The following is a 22,124-nucleotide window of genomic DNA, read 5'->3' on the forward strand; positions in this document are numbered from 1 at the left end:
ATAATCCTTCTAATAATGATAGTTTTAGCCAATATACTTATTAGCAAGGATATTTTAGGAATGACAACTTATTTATTATAAATAACCAACTTAACTTACTTCCTTAATCTCCTCAAATAAGTCAATTGGGTCTTATAATTAGGACCGGAGGAGTAATTGCTATAAATTTATTTTAATGACATTCAAATGAATCATTATAATCTCATTGGTAAGAATTTGTCATCTTGATTTCCGTTGTAAAAGTACAACAAGAAATTATGTTGAAATATAAGATTATTGGTGCCATCATGATGAGTTCTTAGGATCATTGCTTCTTTTACTATTATAAACAAATTATCCTATATGTATTATTGTAAACTTGTAATTATGAGATATTATAATGAATGAAATTTTTTTATTTTATTATCAGTTTAAATTGAATCTATTTAAATAATTAAATCATATAATATTTGTATAGCCTCAAAACATATTTAAAAGCTTAAGAAAACTTCTAAGTAGGCTTGAAATGTTATATATCAGTGAGACATAGGCTTTTAAGTTTATTTAAAAGCTTACATTTTAAATAGACCTTTAAAAAGACTTTCAGGCATTGTAAGGCCTTTTAAAGGAACAAGTTTAAGCCAAAAAAAAAAAAATATTTTTACACACACACTCAGGTTTAAAATCAGGCTTTAGATTTTTATCGTACCCTCAAGCCTATTCAGTTAAAACCTAATCTAATCTAACTTATTTCCATCTTTGCCCATGACTCCTAGACTTCATCTGCATTATCCTCACCCAAATATATTTTCCAATCAAGTTTTCTTTTTGACCTGGGATATTTTCCAATCAAGTTAAGCCGCATTGTTTTCGTAGGGCTTGTTTCTGGATTAAGATTGCCTTGCCAAATGGCTAAGGTTAAAATTTTCTTAATCAAGGATTTGGACCCCTTAAAATATTTTTCTTTTATGCAGCGTTCAATTTAAAAAGACGATAAATATGTTATAATTATAATATATGTGTTTGTTCCTTTTACAGGTGTGTTTGAGCTCTACACGATACTCCTTTGATCCTAAATATAAGACCCCTATACATACTGGTATAAAAGTCTTATATTTAGGACCGGAGGAGTATAAAGTATTGAGCTTGAGAATTAACTTCTGGCATTGAATCCGAACGCGACAAGATTCACCGCATTCTAGTTTTAAATTGGGAAAATACATTAATTCTGTGCAATCTGTTTCGTCTACATATATATAATCCAAGTTCTTTGCATGTCATATGCTAAAACGTCTCCTTAAATTAGCAATTACTTGTTCTTTCTGCTCATTGTGTCCTTTTCCACCTTGTTTCACCGTTTCTTTTTAATCTTCTACTTTATCCTCCATCGTCCCCAAAACAACAAAGACTAAAAAATCTCTTTGCTTGGTAGTGGTTTGCATGTAGTTGCAATTGTAAATTTATGAAAGGAGTAAATCGTAAACTGGAATGATATTGTTTTCAAACAGAAATAAGAAATCATTGTTGGATTCTTTTGCCTCACTTGAAGTATAATTTGATAAATAATCTTTCATTTTAATCTTCAAATGACTTCTAGATTACCTCTTATTAAAATTGGAATGCATGTACCACTTTGATTCTTATTATAATTAAGTCACTTGTAAAAGAAATTTTTGGTCACAAATCTAAGAAGGGTTATTTTTCAGTTTTACCCCTGTTTAATTCTTATTTGGGAAGAGAAAAAAAGAGAATAGATATATGAGAATGATTTGTTAATAATGAGAGAGAAAAGACTTTTAATAAGAGTAAATTTGAATAATTTTATCAATTTAATCCATTCCTTGGCATGTGAAAATGAGTTACAAATGACTTGTAACAAAGACTAGGGTAGCATTCTATATTTTTATATATCTTACTTTTACTCAGCCAGAAGTCCTTCAACTCTAAGATCTTCTGCAACTCAAGTTTAGAGTTGATATCTTTCGTCTTGTATATGCTTAGTTAAAAACCTAAAATTAGGTCAAACAAGTTAAAACTCAAACAATCCCACCATAGGCTAATCCTTATAAAAAACTATTTTGTCTTAGCTCTAAATGCTCTTATACTAATAGTTACTCTCTCATGCATATGTTGTATAATTTTAATATGTACAACACATACACTTTTATTGTTTCCAAGACTTTTCAAAATACTTCTTAAACAATACACGATCATGAGTTTTTCCTCGAGTCAATAAAAATTATATGCAAATTTTTTTCCTTTTCTTTGATACTTTTCAATTAATTCTCTTAGTAAATATATCACTTTTACTGTAGACCTTCCTGACATATGAGGATACAAATTAGTTTTTAAAAATACAAGTCTCAAATCTATAGTTGTGTTCAAACTTGAAAAATTATGCCGATAAATTTAAATTTTATTGGTTGATTACTGAGAATGTATCATCTGAGAAATTTACATTAGTTTTATTTATGTATTGGATAAATAATTACTTTTATTTATAAATTAACACCATTGCAGGCTAAAAGTTACGCTAAGCAAGTTTTATTCAAAAACTAATTAGTTAAATTAGATAACATCGATATAAAAGACAACTGAGTGTTTACGTCCCCACAACTATATTAAAAGTAAACACATATTCGATCGGCAATATATCACGTGATATTATACTACATACTCCTTCAGTCCTTAATATAAGACCCATTTAACTAATTTGATTAGATTAAGGAAGTTAGGTAAGTTAGTTAATTATAAGAATAGTGACACATTTTTCCTAAAACACCATAATCATCTTTCTTAATACTCCTTCTCTCTCTTTTACTTGATTATGGTTGAGGGAGTATTTATAGGGGTAATTTAAAGAAAATTGATAAATATGAGAAATGAGTCTTATATTTAGGACCAAACCAACTCAAGAATTGGGTCCTATATTAAGGACCGGAGGAGTAACATTTTATCCCCCCTTATGACATGGTAAGTAGTATATCACATTCGACTGTACACATTTAACCTCAATTTAATAGTATAAGTTTTAAACAATATAAGAAAAGATCAGGCGCAGATTTATTATAAAGGGAAATTATTATACTTTATGCATCCACTCCCGTGTTCGATCTAGTAATCGAATTGATTTAATCTAAGAGAAAAGTTAAATAAGTTTTATATTTGAAGAAGCTACCATATTTCACATTGAAAAAAGGAAGTCATTTCCAAGGCACTAGAGACACACATATGTATATAATCCAGTGAATTTAAGCATACAAGTCACATATAATACGTAAACATTATTATTGCTAACATCAAAATACATATCATCTCATTTCAAAACTAGTTTCGGTGTTTATCAAAGTAATGAGCACCATGATACTTATCAAATCTCAACCATTCAAATTTAATATTATGGGTTGAGATTTAATTGTTTATATTTTGTTTTTAAAAATGTTTTCATTTATTATGTAGATAATCCAAAATAAATATGATCTTTTAACTGTCCGTTTTCTTAAAAATAATTTTTTATTTAAAAATTATTAGTTAAAAGTTTTAAATTTATACCCTTAAAATTGTATCTAAATAGTATAGATTTCACACAGCAGTGTGCATGATAATGGTGAGCATTGAAATCAGTTATTCTCATTTCTGTGGGACTCCTCCGTTCCGTAATATAATATTTATTTAACTAATTTGATTATATTAAAGAAGTTAAGTAAATTAGCTAATTATAAAAAATATGACATTTTTTTTTTTCTAAAACACCATGATCATCTTTCTTAATATTTTCCCTCTTTTTACTACTTGATTATGATTGATAGAGTATCCATGGAGGTAATTTAAGAAAACCTGATAAATATAAGAAATAAATCTTTATATTTAAAACCAAAATTAACTCAATTAGGTACTATATTATATTATATTAGGGGTAGGATGAGTATCATGTGAACTGGGTAATGAAGATGAATTGGAAAGAAAGGGAATTGGCGGTGCGAACTGTCGTTTACATACCACGTGCCTAAACATGAACTATATTTTCTATACTGTACACGTAAACATAAGTGCAGAAACCATGCAAACACTTTACCAGTTACCTCCCTCTAGTATTATGTAGACGACAATGCGCATCACAATATAAATAGCTTTCGTCTCCAGCTCCTACACGTTTGAATCCACCACTTTGTACTTAATTTCAGGGATGGAGTTTGGAATTTTCTACTCTTTTTCCACCATTGACGACCTCTGCTAATTTATACTTTAGCAGAGACACTCCCAAATATGGTTCACGCAACGCAAGCTAAATCGTTTCCACGACGAGACGCTACCCGGCTATATATCAGACCCGCCAACCAGGTAATTAAGTGGGCTAAAACCAAAAGCCAGCTGGTAAGTGCTTTAAGCCACCGCCGTCTCCTTTACTATAAAATGGCATCTCCGGAGCCCTCCTATTCTACAATTAGCCCATCATGGCCAGGTCGAATTCTAGAAACAAATCCTCCGTATGGTTCTCCGATGGTTGTGTCTTCTTCGGAGGTGTGCTTGCTGCTGTTTTCGTGGTTTGGGGTTTCTGGTCGTTCATAGCCCCATTTCCTCCCAAGACCCCCAACTTTCAGTCCGTCACCACTAGACTGAAATCCCTCAAAGGTCCCGACGGCGCTCTTATCTGTGGTGCTGGTACGCATGGTCCTGATCTCCGACACGACCCGCCGGAGAAAACCTTTTACGATGACCCTGAAATGGGTTACACACTAGATAAACCGATGAAGAACTGGGACGAGAAGCGCAAAGAGTGGCTGTTACGTCATCCGTCGTTCATCCCAGGAGCGCGAAAGCGGATCCTCATGGTGACGGGATCTCAGCCGTTTCCTTGTCAGAATCCGATCGGCGATCACCTGCTTCTCGGGTTCTTCAAGAACAAAGTGGATTACTGCCGTCTCCACGGCTACAACATCTTCTACAACAACGTGCTGCTTCATCCAAATATGCAAACATACTGGTCGAAGTATCCGATGATAAAAGCGGCGATGATGGCCCATCCGGAGGTCGAGTGGATCTGGTGGATCGACTCTGACGCCATGTTCACAGACATGGATTTCAAGCTCCCACTGCATCGTTACAAAAACCACAACCTCATGCTTCAAGGGTGGCCTCGCCTGGTACACGAGGACAAAAGCTCGATGGGCCTGAACGCCGGCGTGTTCCTGATCAGAAACTGCCAGTGGTCGTTGGACTTCATGGAAGAGTGGGCAAACATGGGCCCACAGTCACCGGAGTACAAAAAGTGGGGAGAAATACAGAAAAACACCTTTAAGGACAAGAATTACCCGGAGTCGGATGATCAGGCGGGGCTGGCTTACTTGATCGTGGAAGAGAAAGAGAAATGGGGGAACAAGATTTACTTAGAAACAGAGTACGCGTTCTCGGGTTACTGGGAGGATCTAGTGGGGACATATGAGAATATAACGGAGAGATACAATGAGGTGGATAGAGAAGATAAGAGGCTAAGGAGGAGACATGCAGAGATGGTGAGTGAGAATTACAGTGAGACGAGGGAGAAGTACCTGAAGAAGGAGGAGGCGAGTTGGAGGAGGCCGTTCATAACACACTTCACCGGCTGCCAACCTTGCAATGGAAACCACAATGAGATGTATTCAGGTGACTCTTGTTGGAATGGAATGAAGAAGGCTCTCAATTTTGCGGATAATCAGGTGCTGCGTAATTATGGTTACGTACACCCGGATCTACTGGATAACTCCGTTTCTCCTATCCCTTTCGATTACCCTGCCTGACATATCCTTCAGGTCATTATTTATTTTTTTATTTAATTAATTTTATATGCTCTATTAAAAAAATAAAGCCAGAGCATTGTTCAGCTAGGGCGTGTTATGTTTTCTGGTAGTTTTACAATTTTTAGGCCATATTGGGCCAATGAGTGTCTCATGCGGGTTTGATTTGGGCCAACAGGGCGCGGGAGCCACATATCAAGATCCGGGCAATAGAAGCGGAAAACGGGAACCGATTCGTTTGTTGAGGTTATGCATGCCAAATTGCCAATAGTCCTGGATAGCTTTCCAGTTAGGCTTGCTTTTCGTTCACAATATTGTACCTTTTTTTTTTTTTTTATGTGGACCCCAAGAAAAAAGTTTATGTTATGTCTTTCCCTTCTCTATCCTGACCACTTGGAATGGCTCTCTGTGCATTTTAGATGTATAGCAATATCATGATATGCTTCTATGATGTTCTGATATTCAATTGTTTTATATATCTCGTTACAAAAACTAATTTTTAATAAATGACATTTCGACAAATAAATTTTGTAAGAAAAACAATAAATTTGTTATAACTTTTTCTGATAGCTGAAGTTTAAAATGTACTACGCCGGAAAAAAAAAAAAAAAAAGAGTTGCACTCCTGATTTGCGTTTCTTCGACCATGATTCAGTATGAAAGTGAAGTTGATGGAACAGACAAAAACTTTGGAGAATGAAAAATGACGTTCCCACTTCCCAAAGCCAAATAGCCGCAACTGTGCTTTGTCACAGGACTGCCTCCATGCTACAGTATAATGCGTCCAATGAGTTATCTGTCTCTTCTACCGTTAAAATGACTTGTTCAATTAGCTTTCTTCCACAATCGTTTCCGTTATGAGCTAGCTCTTCGGTCATCCTGCACTCACCAACCCTTCTATACTGGTAATGGAGAACATGAACAATGGCAGCATCATCACCACGAAAACTCTCAAGTTCCGAGTCCAAAACGGCGAGGTCCTCTATGGGGTATCTCTCCTCAGCTTCTCCCCGACAGTCGCAGAGATCTTAGGCTACGTCGGTTACGACTTTGTCCTCATCGATATGGAGCACGGCCCCGGCGGAATCTCAGATGCCCTCCCCTGTATCCACGCACTCGCCGCCACCCAAACTCCCGCCATCTTCCGCGTTCCCGAGAACTCCCCCGTTTGGGTCAGGAAGGCCATCGACCTCGGCGCACAGGGTATCATTTTCCCCATGATTGATGACCCTGAATCAGCCACAAAGGCGGTGTCGTATTGCCGATATCCACCGGCCGGAGTTCGAGTGGCCGGATCCATCGCCAGAGCGTCGAGATACGGGCTCGATCCGAATTACCCGGACCAATCCGATAAGGAGTTGCTGATTATTTGTCAGATAGAATCAGAGGCGGGCGTCAAGAACGTGAAAGACATTGCGAGCGTGGACGGTGTGGACATGATAATGGTGGGCCCGCTTGACCTGAGCGCCAGCATAGGTTGCTTGACGAACCCCAAGAATGAGAGGGTGAAGAAGATGATCGACGAAGTGGAAAAGACAGTTTTAGGCCTTGAAGGCAAAGACGGAGTTGGGCCTTTCTTGGGGAGGTTTGGAGCCGCAGGTGATGGACGTGAACAATATCAGAATCGTGGGTATCGCTTGATCCGTGTTAATGTGGATGTAATCCTCTTCAAAAACGCCTGCCTTGAGGACATCAAGAAGTTCAAGTCAGCAAAATGAATGGATATCAATTTGGATCTTCCTGTAGGTTGTAACAGTAGAGAAATAAATTAACTTGATGTTTCTGCAAAATTGTAGTTGTATCTGTTGTGTCAAACAATAACAAGCTGATTTATTTCGTAGCTGCTCATGTGTTTGTACTTTGAAAGTCTAAATCTTATCGTCAAAATTGAAATTCCTTCCGTTTAATATTACAGTACTCACATCAGTTACCAGGTTTCTGTTGCTCCGTAAGATCCTCTAATAAGTAACAAATTACAATGCAACTCTGAAGCATTTTTCTCACGAATTCAAACCACATAAGCTAACATCTCAGATAAGTAATATTTACTGCACTGGTCAAGTACTTCCCGTTTACAACGGCAAAATTCAACAGAAGAGTCATCATCCTTCGAAATCAGAAGCTAATGGTCTTCCTTCAGGTCAACAGAAGGTTCTGAAGCGGAGTGTTGATTGAGATTTTCAGCATTAGAGGAGTTTTGCTTCACCTTCGCCATTCTTTTTGCTTTCCTTCGCTGATTTACTTTCTTCGAGGTTTGAGGGCCTAAACCAAGTCATGTGATAATAAACGTCCCAATAATATCGAGCTGTTAATTTCATGGAGAACACAACGAGAAGTGCACAAATGATTCTGACCTGGCTTGTCTGGTCCACAATTTTCCTGACTCTCAGAGGCATTTGATCGAACAGCTGGAGGGTGATCCGCGTGCTGATCGGTGGGTAACAACGGCCCGATTAGTTTTCCGCGACGGAGGGCTTCTTCCTTGAGCTTCCTGTTACGGATTTTCTTCCGTTGAGCCCTGGTTAGCTTTGGCAAGTCAGATTCCTGTTGTTCCTCGGTACTTGTAGATGCATTCTCATAAACATCCAAAGTATCTACAAGTCATAATTCCATAAAAAGAGAAGTTTGGTTACTGTTTGCGAGTGCTAGTTACAGTTGAAACAAATTATATGGGTTCGAACCTGGAAGAGCATCAGAACCAAAACCTTCGATCGAAGCCTGCACAGGATTCGACTCTTCCTCTGGCTAAAGATGACGACACTATTACATTTACCATCAAAACGAATGCAGGAAAAAAGTGAAAGAAAAGAAAAGAAAAGAAAGGAAGAGGGGAAGTGAGAGAAACATAGTACTGGGGATGGAGGCGATTCATCTTTAGGCGGAGGTGGAAAGAGCATGTCAACGATGGCCTCATTGAACCTGCGTTTTCTCTCTTCCCGGTTCATGAAAGCCAAACGAACGACCAAAATTGAGAACTTGAGACAGTAGTGCTGCTGATTTGGCTTCAATACGGAAACGCCTTCTGGGTCTTCTTTTGTCTTGGTACTTGAACTGAAGCAGTGAACCTCAGAAAGAATTAAACTTCGAGGAATCAATCGAGATTGAAGGCATATGAGTATAAACGTCTGTGTTGACCAAAAAAAAAAAAAAAAGAGTATAAACGTCTGTGTGCGTGGGAACAGGGAAGACACATATATATATATATATATATAGATTTTTTTTTTATTCTATTTTATTTGCATAAAATTATTTTATCACCAGGGCAAGTATAATAGTTTCCATTTTTTTAGTCTATTTTACCTACTTCTATAGTTTCCATTTACCTGCTGTAAAACATCCCATTGTACTAGGGTAAAATTTGTTTTGTTTTTTAAATTTTGACTGAAAAATAACAATGATTTTCAGCAAATCTAACGGGTAGCCTATGTCAAACCGAGATGAGGTAGCAGGCTAGCCACCCAATGTTTTTTTTTTTTTTTAAAACATCTTTTATAGTTCTACAATCTTAATAGGTTATCCATTTAATATGCATCCCATGCAGGCATGATTATGAACCCTATAATTTGCTAGGAGAATTTTTCCATAATTTGAAAAATATTAAAAGAGATCCGTATGTATTATATAACATCAAGTAACGTTTAAAAAAGCTAACATAACTATTGAAAAAACTAATAATAAGGGGTCAGGGGAAAAAAAACTAATAATAAAGGGCGACATAACGAAAGCGAAAAAATAATCTACAAGTGCTCCAAATCTTCTTCCATCTGAAAGTATGAAGTGATAAACACTAAACAAATCTTAATAGTTCATTGAAAAAAAAAATAATAAATGGTAAGTCAGTCAAAGTTTTCTATAGAGAGAGAGAGAGAATAATATGGGTTAACCGGATTAGTCCAAGGGCCTAATGGATCAAGTTGTTTTATATGGGTTCTAACTTTTAAGCCTAGCCCACTCATATTGTAGTCTGAAGTATTAGTTCGATTTTATAATTCTGGGCTAAGGCCCTCTTTGTACAAAGATGAGTAAAAACCAGTGTAAAAATCGGAGCACGACCAAGAATTGGGTCTAACTAAAAAACAAATACGTTTCTCACTACGTAAAAAATCAAGGTTCGAATTTTGGCTAAAAAAAACATTCATAATAGTGTCTCGAATAGAATTACATCCAATTGAAGGATACCTATACTTAGAAAAATAAATAAATGACAATTTTTTGGTACAATTAAATGACAATTTGTGCATGGTTATTATTATATCGAGCTGTATTCTAGCCCTGTCGAGGATGTAGCATCGATTGTTATTGTTCAGTTCAGCTTCAATACAATGAGAAATATGAAGATATAAATCATATCATCTACATAATTTATGAAATTAAAGTAAAATAAGAGATGGTACTACTGTTACTCTATTATTGTTGCCGTGGTTGTTGGTTTACTTCTTACACAACTCAGATTTTATCCCACCTCTGTATATAGACGGAGAAATGTTCTAAAGTACCCACACTAGTTAATCAAGAAAAAATAGGAAGAATACAGTGAGACTGATTTTAACCACACTATTTCTGTGACATTTTATAAAATTCTGAATTTCCATTTGTGAGCCGAAATCCAGACAACAGGAGAATCCTCTCATATATTTTCTTATTGGAATTAGTAAAGTAAATTTTACGTTATTGTAGCTTAGATAGGCTGCTCAATTACATAGTCAATGAAAACAATTTTAGTAAGAATATTAATTAAGTAATTGGATATTACTCGAGACTCGAGAGTTTTGAGACGTTTTACCTTCCATTTATATTTATATTCCATTATCCTATACGCCAAAATCTTCACTGGCAGGACCCGGTTTGTAATCAACCAAGAACTTACGTCAAATCCTAGAGGCACTTTCGTGCTTTAGTTTGCTATACGTACGATTCAATGCAAAGCCAGCTTGCTTCAAATTCCACGTTTCTCAATCATAATTAATATCTTCCACAAACATATAGTAACAAGTAATTATAATCCATTTGACCAACGATTTGCAGTAGAACTGGAACAGAAGAACAGAGAGAGAAGTGGGGATACAAGACAAAGTGATTTAGTTTTCCCAGTAAATATTTCCTCCGGTCCTATATATAAACTTTACTTTTAAAAAAGAGGCTGCTTCCAAATTATAAGCTTCATTTTTGAGTTTGTTTAAACATTTATTACTTTTTTCCCTTTATTTTAACCTTAGTTGATTGTATTTAGTATTCCTATTCTCTCATTAATATTACCCCGTATATTCTCTTTCATCATTTTTATTTATTTATTGCCTCTCTCATTTATTCTCTTAATAAATAAAAGCAAATTTTTAAAAAAATATATTTCTGACATATTTATTATTTTTAATTAATTTTAGCTGCTAATTTGTTAGACGTGATTTGGTTACTTGAAGCTTATATACAGGACCAGAGGAAGTATATATTTTTAAATATTATATATAGATTCATGGGGACCGAATCCCTTGCTCATTTTTATTAAAAATATGTAAAAAAATCGATATTTTGTGGTCTACACTCTACATCTGATTTGCGTGAGATTTCTACTTTGAAAGTTGAAAATAAAAACAATTCAGTTGAAGAACGAGTTGAAATCAAAGCATTGAAGGCTTTTATTAATGTGTTTAGAAGACTAGAAGAAACGACTTTAATGCGGCGGGCGTTTAGAATTGTATAGAACTCTTTGAAAAATATAATCCTTGGGCTTGCTCTTCAACAAACTGTGGACTGGAAACTAAGCTCAACCATTTAATTTGAATTGATATAAAAAATGAAATCTTGATGGAAGACTTTAACACTGGCTTCAACATATTTTTATTTAAAAGAAAAACTACACTTCTGTGATATTAATTTGTGAAAATATATTTTTATATCATTTAATTTATAATACAACATATTAAAATCAAAGTTTACTCTATTGTCCATATTTTATAAAATATGATATGAGCGAATTTTCAGTTCAACTTTTCTGCCCAATAACTCCTTTCATATTGTGGATGAAATTATTAAAATTCAAAATTTTCATAGTTAAGCATTTTTTCGCAACCATGTGTGCATAGTTGTATTTGGTTTTCCTCATAGTTAATATTTGGTTTTCCTAGTAAAGGAAAAGGTGACGGAGATATAAATGATGTGTCGAAGAAAAATTAATTAGAATACATATATTTCAGGACTCAATTCTTTTAGAGCAAATTATCAAATTTAAATTTCATGAAATAAAAAGATCATATTATAATAATTACGTTTTATTTATGTTTTGGTTGAAAAATTAAAAAAGGCAGTAACATTAAATATTAGTTATTGAAATGAATAAATCCTTCCTCTGACTTTCTTTTAACATTTTGTACTTTTCTCTCTCTCTGTTTTTTAAAAAAAAAAGAGAATTCAGGGCTGAGGCTAACTGATCAAATGCCATCAATCTCTGCTCAACAAAATGAGCTTTTAACAATAAAAGGGGGAATAGTTGGCAATAGTTGAAAAAGTCCTATTATATATGAAATTACCGTGACTTTGTTCTTATCCGCTCCAATCAACTTTGTCAACAATTCATACCGCTAAATATAAAGGCCAAACAAAAAAATTTATTTTGACGTAAAATATAAGACTTTAATTAATTTATTTTCTATTTTAAATTGATAATTTTTTTCTAAAACATTTTTGTTAATTTTATATATCATAACGGTTTTCATTAAAGAATAATTACAATACACATGATTAGAAAAAAATCTCAAAAAATAACACATATTTATTATAAATAATTAATTTAACTAATTTGTATAATATCTATAAATTAGTTCTCTTGTTCTTACATCAAAGACCAGCCAAAGTATTTTACATTCATACATATATAGGTCCCACACGTGAATATGAATGATTCCTGTTTGTTTGTCAAACTTCTGACGAAATTAAAAACATGACGAACATAACTATATTTATGGCCCTTATATTATATCTTATCACGAGTTAATTAAAAAACATTATTGGTTTAAATAATAAACAGCTATTTCATGAGTTGATATTTATTTTTGGGAAGTGGAAAAGATAGTTGAGTATGGATTACTCAACCTTGCGAAGTATCAGCAAGTCTACCAACAATTAAGAAAGTCAGGGAAGCTGCTTGCCTCAGGAAACAAGTTATATTTATTACTCCTCTCATCCTTAAAATAAAACCCATTTAACTAGTTTGATTAGATTAAAAAAGTTAGATAAGTTAGTTAATTATAAAAAATGTGACATGTTTTTTCTAAAACACCATGGTAGTCTTTTTTAATACCGCCTCTCTCTCTTCTACTTGATTATGGTTGAGGGAGTATTAGAGGGGTAATTTAGAGAAAATTGATAAATTTGAGAAATAATTTTTATATTTAAAACCAAAATTAACTAAACAATTAAGTCCTATATTAGGGATCAGAAGAGTAATATGAATATGAATCATCACAATAGGCGTGAGTCATGGCGGTTGATGAGTACCATTATAGCTGCAAATTATATTGCTCCACACACTCTTATTTGCGCAATTTTCAGTCGTTTCACTTAATTTAATAATCAAACATTTTCTCCATCCTACAAGTTGGCGCTTTAAAGTGAAAGCCTTAACTTATCAATTAGTAGTAGTAGTGCATGCACGTTAGTTTCGTTCGCCATTATTGAAAGTTTGAAACCCCACTATATAAAACTGCAGCAAGACATGGCTTTCTTAATTTCTAATATAAAGTCAAATATACATCATTAATACCATATAACTATAGATCGGATTTGTACAACCGCACCCATAATATTTATAGCTTCTCCTTTTCCATGCCTTGATTACTTTTTATGGAGAATATATGAGATTTGAATAATAATAATAAATTTAAACAATCCATTTTTATTTCAAATTTCAAAATATCAGATAACAAAAAGTGGATCAAATTTTTTAACTTGTTTTTATTTATTTTTTTGGTATAAGCACCCAGTATCCTAAGTCAAGTCATCTTTCAAGTGCTACATTTCCACATCTCAAACTCGAGACCGGTAGTTTAGTTAGAATAGTCCTAACCAGCTGATATAATCATCGGGATTTATTTTTATGTTATTTAATTATGATAAATTTACATCTCCCTCTTCATAGAGGTTGAGGAATTAAGCTAAGATAGCTAGCAACTGCAGAAAATCCTGTTGCAGTTTTTAACACGTACGGAATTGGGAGAGGTACAAAGTGAAAGGTTCAGAATAGCAATGAATTACTGACATGTTTGTTGTTCCATTCTATCATTTTTCTTCATGTCTTATATTATTATCCATATGCATTTCAGTTTTTTTGTCATGAGGACAACCTAAATTTTTTCGATAAGAGAAGTTATGTACGTACGCAGCCAAACTCACACGAATGGAAACTCATGAATTACTCAATCTGGTTCTAGTTCTCATGAATCACGACACACTACACACACACACACACACACACACACACACACTCTGGAATCAACAATTTCAACATTTCGCACAAATACGGTTGAGATAACCGAAGAGCAGAAATCAAGAAGCTAATTAATAACATAATAATTCTCACAAAAATACAGATATACAAATTAAACAAGAATTTTAAGAATTCTCATGATCAGATCCTTACGTTACTTGGAATAATTTACTGCTAAGAGCGTACTCTTGCACTTCTGCGGACGGAGTAGCTTCTGCTTCTAGCATAAACAGAAGGCTTTGTCTTGAGGTCTTCTTCAAATTCACACGGCTCATCTTCGTTGATCCTTCCGATTGCCACGCTGCGACTCCGGGGCACCGCCATCTTAGACGCCTTACCCGGCGCCTGTGACGACGGTGACCGCGTCTGTTTCTGAGGTACTGAAAGATCGAGCCTACCGCGATGGCGGTAAGGCACAGAATTAGCCCTCAGGAGCTCCCTATAATCATCAGAAGAAGGTGAGGATGTGGCAGGCCCGGCGCTGAAGCTACGAGGGAGGACCAAGGGATGGGCGGCGGGGCAGCCGAAGGCGGTGTCGACGGAGTTGAAGTGAGGAGAGAGGCGGTTCATGCCATTGACGTACAAGTCCCTAGCCCTGGTGAGGAATCGGATCGGAGCTTTTATGTACCAACTCAGTTTCCTTTCTTTGATGGCCTTGTTCTTGTTCCCCATGATGATGATACTGTAACTGAAAGGATTGTTTGCTTTAAAACCTAGAAATCTCCTTTTTATAATCTACTCATACGGTGGAAGGAGGAAAGCTAAGCTGGGATAAGATTGGACCCCGGGGGATGATTCATATATGCTTGAAATGAAAATCCGGTAATTAATAATTAAGTTTGATTTGATGGATGGGTGGATAATAATCTTCTCATTTTTTTATTACTCTTCTGATCCTTAATATAAAACCCATTTAACTAATTTGATTAGATTAAGGAAATTAGATAAGTTAGTTAATTTTAAGAAATATGACACGTTTTTCCTAAAATACCATAATCATCTTTTCTAATACCTCATCTTCCTCTTCTACTTGATTATAGTTGAGGGAGTATCCATAGGGGTAATTTAGAGAAAATTGATAAATATGAGAAATGACTCTTATATTTAAGACCAAAACCAACTCAACAATTGAGTCATATATTAAGAAACGGAGGAGTATCATTTTTGTCTCTTGACTGTGTATCATTAGCACTTGGATACCTATATGGTTGCCTGCTGGATTCTTTTTCCCGGAAAAAAAAAGCTAAAATATTTTACAGATTGTTTCTAATTAATTAAAAAAAATATAGGGTGAAATTTACTGCTAAATTTTAGAAACTTGCTATTTAGAAATTAGGAAAGGTACTTATAATTAAATTTCCAAAATTTATAGTAATTTTTAAAAACATGATAATAAATCTATTAAAATTTATTGGTAAGTTGAGTCTTTAAAATTGTATAGATTTAAAGACTTTTCAACTTAAAATTTTTAAGAAACAAATCTTTCGATATGTTTCTTTGTAATATACATAGGTAGAGCTTCTTTGACCTTCATTCACCCCACAAAAAAAAAAAATAGTATCCTACTTTCCTTTACCTTGTCAGCTTGCCAAGTACGTACGGTTATTATCTCAGTCAAGCTATGAGGCTCCTCCCCTCCCTTTAATTCATTTAGTTTATAATATATTTTAATCATTATTCTTCACATAAATCTTATTAATTGACAACCGAATTTTTCGTTAGCCAAACCAAACTTATAGAAATGGTTTTATGAAACTGGAAGAGAGATTGTTGCCTCTCACTCTATATATACAATTAAACAAACAAACCAACCCAGAAAACTTAAGTTTTTATGTCCATTTCAATAATTGTTAAATGTATTTTATGGATATAAAAATTTTTATCATAATGAACTTACACGAAAAAGTTTGAATTAAAACACATTAATTATAGACATTATGCTGAATAAAGGTTTTTTTATTTACTGGCAAAACTTTTTTTTAAAAAATTAAATATCACAAGCTTCCCACAATGATTAGAGCAAGCCGATGCTTCATATTGCGTCGCAACAAAGGGAAGCATAAGAACGATAATAGCGCCGGTCCAGTTAAATAGTATTGCCCTATATTGTTGTTAAGTATTAACTAACTTGATCAGGACAATATTCTTATTTGAGAAGTCCATGATACCAACTGTTTGAAAATAATGGCTCATTTGCCCCAAAAAAAAAATCAATTAAAAAATTAAACCAAAAAAATTGAATAAACAATTTGTCAGAAATAAAATTATATATATTGAATGAGTGCTCTGCTGGGTGAACGTATGGAATTTGTCAAAGGATTATGCTTAAAAATATATTAATACAGCAGAACTAAACTATTTAACGCCTGAAACGCGCGTTCGAAAAAAAGTACTATTTTAGGAGCAGAGAACCATATTGTTGTGCTTCAAACTGCGGATCAGAGTTTAGTGGGTAAGAATACAAAAATAATGACAATCCAGAAAGTGGGGAAGTGCCACCACCATATAAAATTATTAGAATTTGAAGTCAGAATTAATGAGATAGTGCTTAATTTGTATTGGGAAAAAAAACAGAGGGGTAATGTTTAATTTAATTCGGCCGGACTTATTTTATTTCATCGTTCTCCTTGTGATTTTTGCAAGTTGAAGGCTGACTCGTTGCTGTTTTTTTTTTTTTTTTTAAATTGCCCTCTCTGGCCAATCAAGATTGACTTGCTATGCTGCTGAATTGATCTTTGAATTTTCCATTTATTCTCAAAGCCTGCAGATAAGATGAATAACGACTCAGGAAAAAGTAAAGAGCAAAAAAAAGGTTGGCGGGATTAATTCTGAAGTTAGAGCAAATCATGCACTGTTGAAAGCAAATGAATGAGGATTTATTTGTTTATTTGTTTTCCCCCCTCAAATATCATTGTCCAGTCAGGTCAACGAAATTTTTTTATTTTGTATTGCTGAAAGCAAATGAATAAAAAACATCGCATTTCTTTATTATTGTGCGCCTTTATTATCTCAGTCAAGCTATGACTCTCCTCCCTTTCTTTATGTTATCATTATTTATTACTCCCTCCGGTTTTAAATATAAGACTAATTTCATAATGTAAATTATATTATAAAATGGGTCTTATATTTAGGATTGAATGAGTATATTATTAATTATCATTTTTCACATTTTTTTGCTGGAATTGACAACCAAATCTGTTTGGGAAAATCACAATAGAAGACCCTTAAAATAACAAAACAGCAAAATAGACACTTGAATAAAGGAAATTGCTTGGAGAGACCAGGTCTCAAATTGCAATTATCAAATCAAACCTAAAAGACCAAAAAACCATTCTTTCTTTCTTTTCTTTCGCCCTTCTCCTCTCCCCCTCTTTTTCGTTCTCTTTCCTCCTTCCTCTTCCTTCTCTTCTCTCTCCTGTGAGCTTATTAAACCACCACAAATGCCTAAAAAATTACTTAGTCGTTTGCTCCAAAACCATAATTTTCTTCCATGTTTTTTGATCTGCTATATTTGTATCTCTCTAGAGCCAAGAATATCTAATTCCTCAACTTTACTTTGTCCAGAATGGTTAGTAGTATTGGTGAAGCTGCATTTGATCAGGCTCAAGTATTTAAACATGGTACGGCGTTGAAGTTGGAGCTGCGATTGTAACCAAAATGGATGGGCATGCAGAGGGCGGTGAAATGCTTTAAACTTTCTTCGTTGTCCAAGACTTCCCTTAACTTCTAACCAATTTCTTTTTGAAGAAAGTGTTTTCTGATCTGCTATGTTTGTATCATCTTGCTGGAGTTGGATATAGTTCAAGCCCAAAGCTCACGGCTCGAGGTTCTAGTCATTACGTTGGAGAAGTAAAGCAGATGTTGGAGAAGATATGGGAAAAGATATGGAGCAAAATGAAAGGACTTGAAGTTGATAGACTAGTGGTTAAGAGACAATGTTTGTCCCTGGAGCTACATCAGTTGTGAAACCCATAATGCCTTCACATTATTTATTTGCGAATCATAAGTTTAGTATGAAAAATAACAAGTCTAGTATAAAAAAATAACTTTCGAAAAACTATTCATTTTAATTTAAGTTTTAACAAAAATTGGCAACATTTTTATAATTTATTTGGAAATAAAAAGTCTACCATGAGAAATAATAAGTATTGAAAAACCATTCATATTAACTTAAATTTTGGCAGAAATAGGCATTTTTTTTTCAATTTATCTATAAATGACAAGTTTAGTATGAAAAATGACCAGTTTAGTATGAAAAACGAAAGTATTGAAAAATTATTCATAGTAACTTTAGTTTTAGCAAAAATCTGGTTGAGCAAAATAACAAGTGTAAAATAACAAGTGTGTCATTGGGTTTCTCATGAAATTGAGTTTAATGAGAAATCATCATTATTTGCACATTACATAGCGAAATGATACATGTGTTAAGGGAAATAACAAGTGCGTCATTGGAATGAAATTAAGTTTTGTGATCAGCTGCCATTATTTTCACATTTCATAGCTAAATGACAAGAATGGTAAGACAAATCACAAGTCATGTAAGTAAAATGACAAGCCTGTGACCGGGTTTATGATAAAATTAAGTTTTATGAAAAGTTATCATTATTTTTACATTTCATTGGCAAAATGACAAGAGTGGTAAGTTAAATAACAAGTGTGGTAAGTAAAGCTACAAGACTGTGACTGTGTTTCTCATTAACTTCAAAATATTAAATAGATTAACATTGTTATCATCTAGAACTGATAAATACAAAATGTTAACATTATTCTACCCATAAACAAAATACCAACATTTCCATATCATCATGTCATGTTGCTGACAAGTTTGTAGTTACAATAGTACTAAGGGAAATTACAACAATAGTAAGCCAAATAACAAAAAACCAAGAGTGCTTTGATAGCAATCGATTTTATAATATTCATTGATAAGTAGACATTAGCATAGTTTATCCACTTAATATTCTCTTGTCACTAGCATTTCTTGATCATCATATGAACATAGTGCCCAAACAATATCTATCTATTAATAGTTAATAATCTACAAACTACAATCTTGAAAAGAGAAGGAATTTAATTTGCTCAAGGGAACTTCATCTTCAACTTGCAAAACCCAAACAATGTCTTCCAACTTTGACATGGCCACCAAACTTCCGGTGCCCATACAGGTAGCTAAAGGATATGTGGTGGTGCTGCAGGAGGATTGGATGAAGTTTGAAGGGAAGGAGGCAACGACGGAGAGGAAGGTGGCCACAACAAGGAGAGACATAAGAGAAAGTAAAAAGAATTCGGCCATTGTGGTGAATAGTGGTAAGGAATGAAAGGCAGTGCAAAGAAGATGTAAGAAGGAATAGAGATGGGAGTGCGGATGAGAAGAGGAGTTTCGGGGAGAAGGAAAAGAAAGAGGAAGGGGGGGAGGAGGAGGAGAGAGAGAGAGGAAGAGAAGAATAAAAGAGGAGGAGGAGGAAGAAGGGAAGGACATTTTGGTCTTTTAACTAACATTTCATAATTCGTATTAAAGATCTGATCTCTGATAGTAATTTTGTTAATTCAAGAACCTATATTGCAATTTCATAATTTTCAAGGTTTTTATTTGTCATTTTCTCAATTTGTTTCTCCAAAAAAAATTTCTGGGTATCTGATCCATAAAGGAAATCTATTATAATTGGGCTTGCCTCTTCCACCTGTTCCCCCTCTTCTCTCAGCTTATAATACCCACAGGCCCAATCAGTTCGGGCCATGTTAATAGCCTCAGTGTTCGAATGAAGTTACATCATTCATAGTTAAGTTAATTCTTCAACCTGTGAATGGTTTAAATAATCGATGTATGACATAAATAAAAATATAATGAAGCATTTCATCCCACCAATTGAGAAAAGAGCTCGCCGACAGAAAAAGCTTTCACGAGAAGATGGAAAAACTCTATTTGAATGAAAAATGAAATCACATACTAGCTACCAGGCAAATACAACAGTAATACACAAAAAAAAAAAAAAAACTTGTCATTTCTCAACTCAAAGATAGAAGAGTTACTATATGCTACGCTGAATGGCTTTGACCTTTCTTGTCTGAACAATTCTCGGTGTCGGCGGTAAGAAACCACGCTGCAGATAGGCAACTCCATTACTTGATTTCTTTCTTTCTTTTTTTCCCTTTGTTTTTTTTATCGCTGAAAGTCCATTATTGATTTAAAGTGGTGTTTATATTTGCATTTTCTTTCCTAATTCAGGGGAAAATTATCAATACATCTCCCCCTATACTTGAAATTGGTTCATATAAGTTTACTACTTTCTCTCCTTAATATAAGAGTTGGTTGAAAATTCAATTTGGTTCCAAATAATCCATATAGTGATTATCGTATTAAAGAATTTTCATGAAAAAAGTTTCAATACACATGATGAACAATTGTATTTTTAAAAAGACAACATTTATTTATTATGAATAATTAATTTAACTAATTTTATTATATTAAAAGTGAGGAGTAATGTCATTGTTAAAATATCATATTACTTTTGGTTTTATTATAAAATCTCGTTGACTATTAAAAAAATTTTATAATTAAGACAGGAGATTATATATATGTGAATACGATTGTTAAAATAAGAATTAACCTGTACTGACTTTTATTGTTAAAAGTTTTGATGCGAACGATTAAGGAACAAATTTCATGAATCATTAATGGTCAAAAGTCATGTCACGTTTGATTAATGGTGTGTACGTGGGCGTGCATGCGCACGCTCCATTCTTATCGTACAAGTTTTAAAATAAAAAATATGATTAAAAAAAAAGAGTTAAGGTGAATCTAGTAGTTGAAATATTTTTTCAATGTATCTAATATTTTAAAATATTTTGTAATATATCTACCCTTCTGAAATATTTTTTTTTAAAAATACGTCCGACACTTTAAAATATTGTTTGGTATATCCAGTATTTTGAAACATTTTTTTAGATTTGTTTAACACTCAAAATTTTTTTTAGTGCATCCAACACCAAGATAAAAAATATTTTAAAGTGTTAGACACACTTAAAATATATTTTGAAACTCTAAATGTACCACAAAATATTTTAAAATATTAGATATATTTCGGAAAATATTTTAAGGTGGTAAAGCGATAGTAGATTATAGACTAATTACTCCTTCGGTCCTTAATATAGGACCTATTTAACTAATTTGATTAGATTAAAGAAGTTAGATAAGTTAGTTAATTATAAGAAACGTGACGCGTTTTTCCTAAAACACCTTAATCATCTTTTTTAATACCCCATCTCCCTCTTCTACTTGATTATGGTTGAGAGAGTATTTATAAGGGTAATTTAGATAAAGATGATAAATATAAAAAATGAGTCTTATATTTATGACCAAAACCAACTCAATAATTGAGTCCTATATTAAGGACAGGAAGAGTAGTTAACTAGTCAATCCATCACCCTTAGAACGTTGAGACGATGGTGAGTTTTTGCTATTGACAACTTTGGAAGGCACCACTGAGTTTTACAAAGTGATTTTCCTTTGAATTTTTTTCAATCTATAAAAACATTTAAAATAGGGAAAATTTCGTTCAAGGACCGCAGTACAGAATTAATTTCAAAGAGCCCCCAAAACTTTCTGAAATTTCACTGCAGGACCAAGGGGGCAAACTGATATTAATTCCACAAAGAAAATGACCCTATTGCCCCTCATGTGAACAAGTATGGGAGAACCCATTTGCAAGTGAGGTTAGATAATTTACAACATGCATAGATATATTTACAATTAAAATTAGTCTATTTACATATTACCTTCTTCACCTGAAGAATGTGTCTGAGTGAACAAGTGTGGGACAGCCCATTTGCAAGTAGGACTAGACAATTTGCAATATACATATATTTATTTACAACTGGAATTAGTCCATTTAC

At 33.8% G+C, this 22,124-nt stretch overlaps 3 protein-coding genes and 1 long non-coding RNA gene across 4 annotated transcripts; 2 read left to right on the top strand and 2 right to left on the bottom strand.

The window, feature by feature from the left end:
• Positions 1-4,433: 4,433 nt before the first annotated feature.
• LOC114729896 (galactomannan galactosyltransferase 1-like) lies at positions 4,434-5,756 on the top strand. Its single transcript, XM_028916921.1, has one exon. The coding sequence runs from the start codon at positions 4,434-4,436 to the stop codon at positions 5,754-5,756; it is 1,323 nt and encodes a 440-aa protein (XP_028772754.1).
• Positions 5,757-6,658: 902 nt separating this feature from the next.
• Positions 6,659-8,014, top strand: LOC114729903 (2-keto-3-deoxy-L-rhamnonate aldolase-like). Its single transcript, XM_028916927.1, has one exon. The coding sequence runs from the start codon at positions 6,661-6,663 to the stop codon at positions 7,468-7,470; it is 810 nt and encodes a 269-aa protein (XP_028772760.1). The 5' UTR covers positions 6,659-6,660; the 3' UTR covers positions 7,471-8,014.
• Positions 8,015-8,305: 291 nt separating this feature from the next.
• Positions 8,306-8,752, bottom strand: LOC114729905 (uncharacterized). The gene is made up of 3 exons (XR_003738789.1): positions 8,605-8,752; positions 8,434-8,497; positions 8,306-8,346 (listed from the first exon to the last, which is right to left on the bottom strand). It is a non-coding gene; the product is annotated as an uncharacterized LOC114729905 (long non-coding RNA).
• Positions 8,753-14,148: 5,396 nt separating this feature from the next.
• LOC114729904 (uncharacterized) lies at positions 14,149-14,952 on the bottom strand. Its single transcript, XM_028916928.1, has one exon. It carries the CDS (start codon positions 14,901-14,903, stop codon positions 14,406-14,408), a length of 498 nt encoding a protein of 165 aa, XP_028772761.1. The 5' UTR covers positions 14,904-14,952; the 3' UTR covers positions 14,149-14,405.
• Between the last annotated feature and the right edge of the window lie 7,172 nt (positions 14,953-22,124).

The sequence above is a fragment of the Neltuma alba genome, unplaced genomic scaffold (assembly GCF_004799145.2).
Source record: "Neltuma alba isolate B1F8T4 unplaced genomic scaffold, ASM479914v2 tig00012694_pilon, whole genome shotgun sequence".
Taxonomy (NCBI): domain Eukaryota; kingdom Viridiplantae; phylum Streptophyta; class Magnoliopsida; order Fabales; family Fabaceae; genus Neltuma; species Neltuma alba.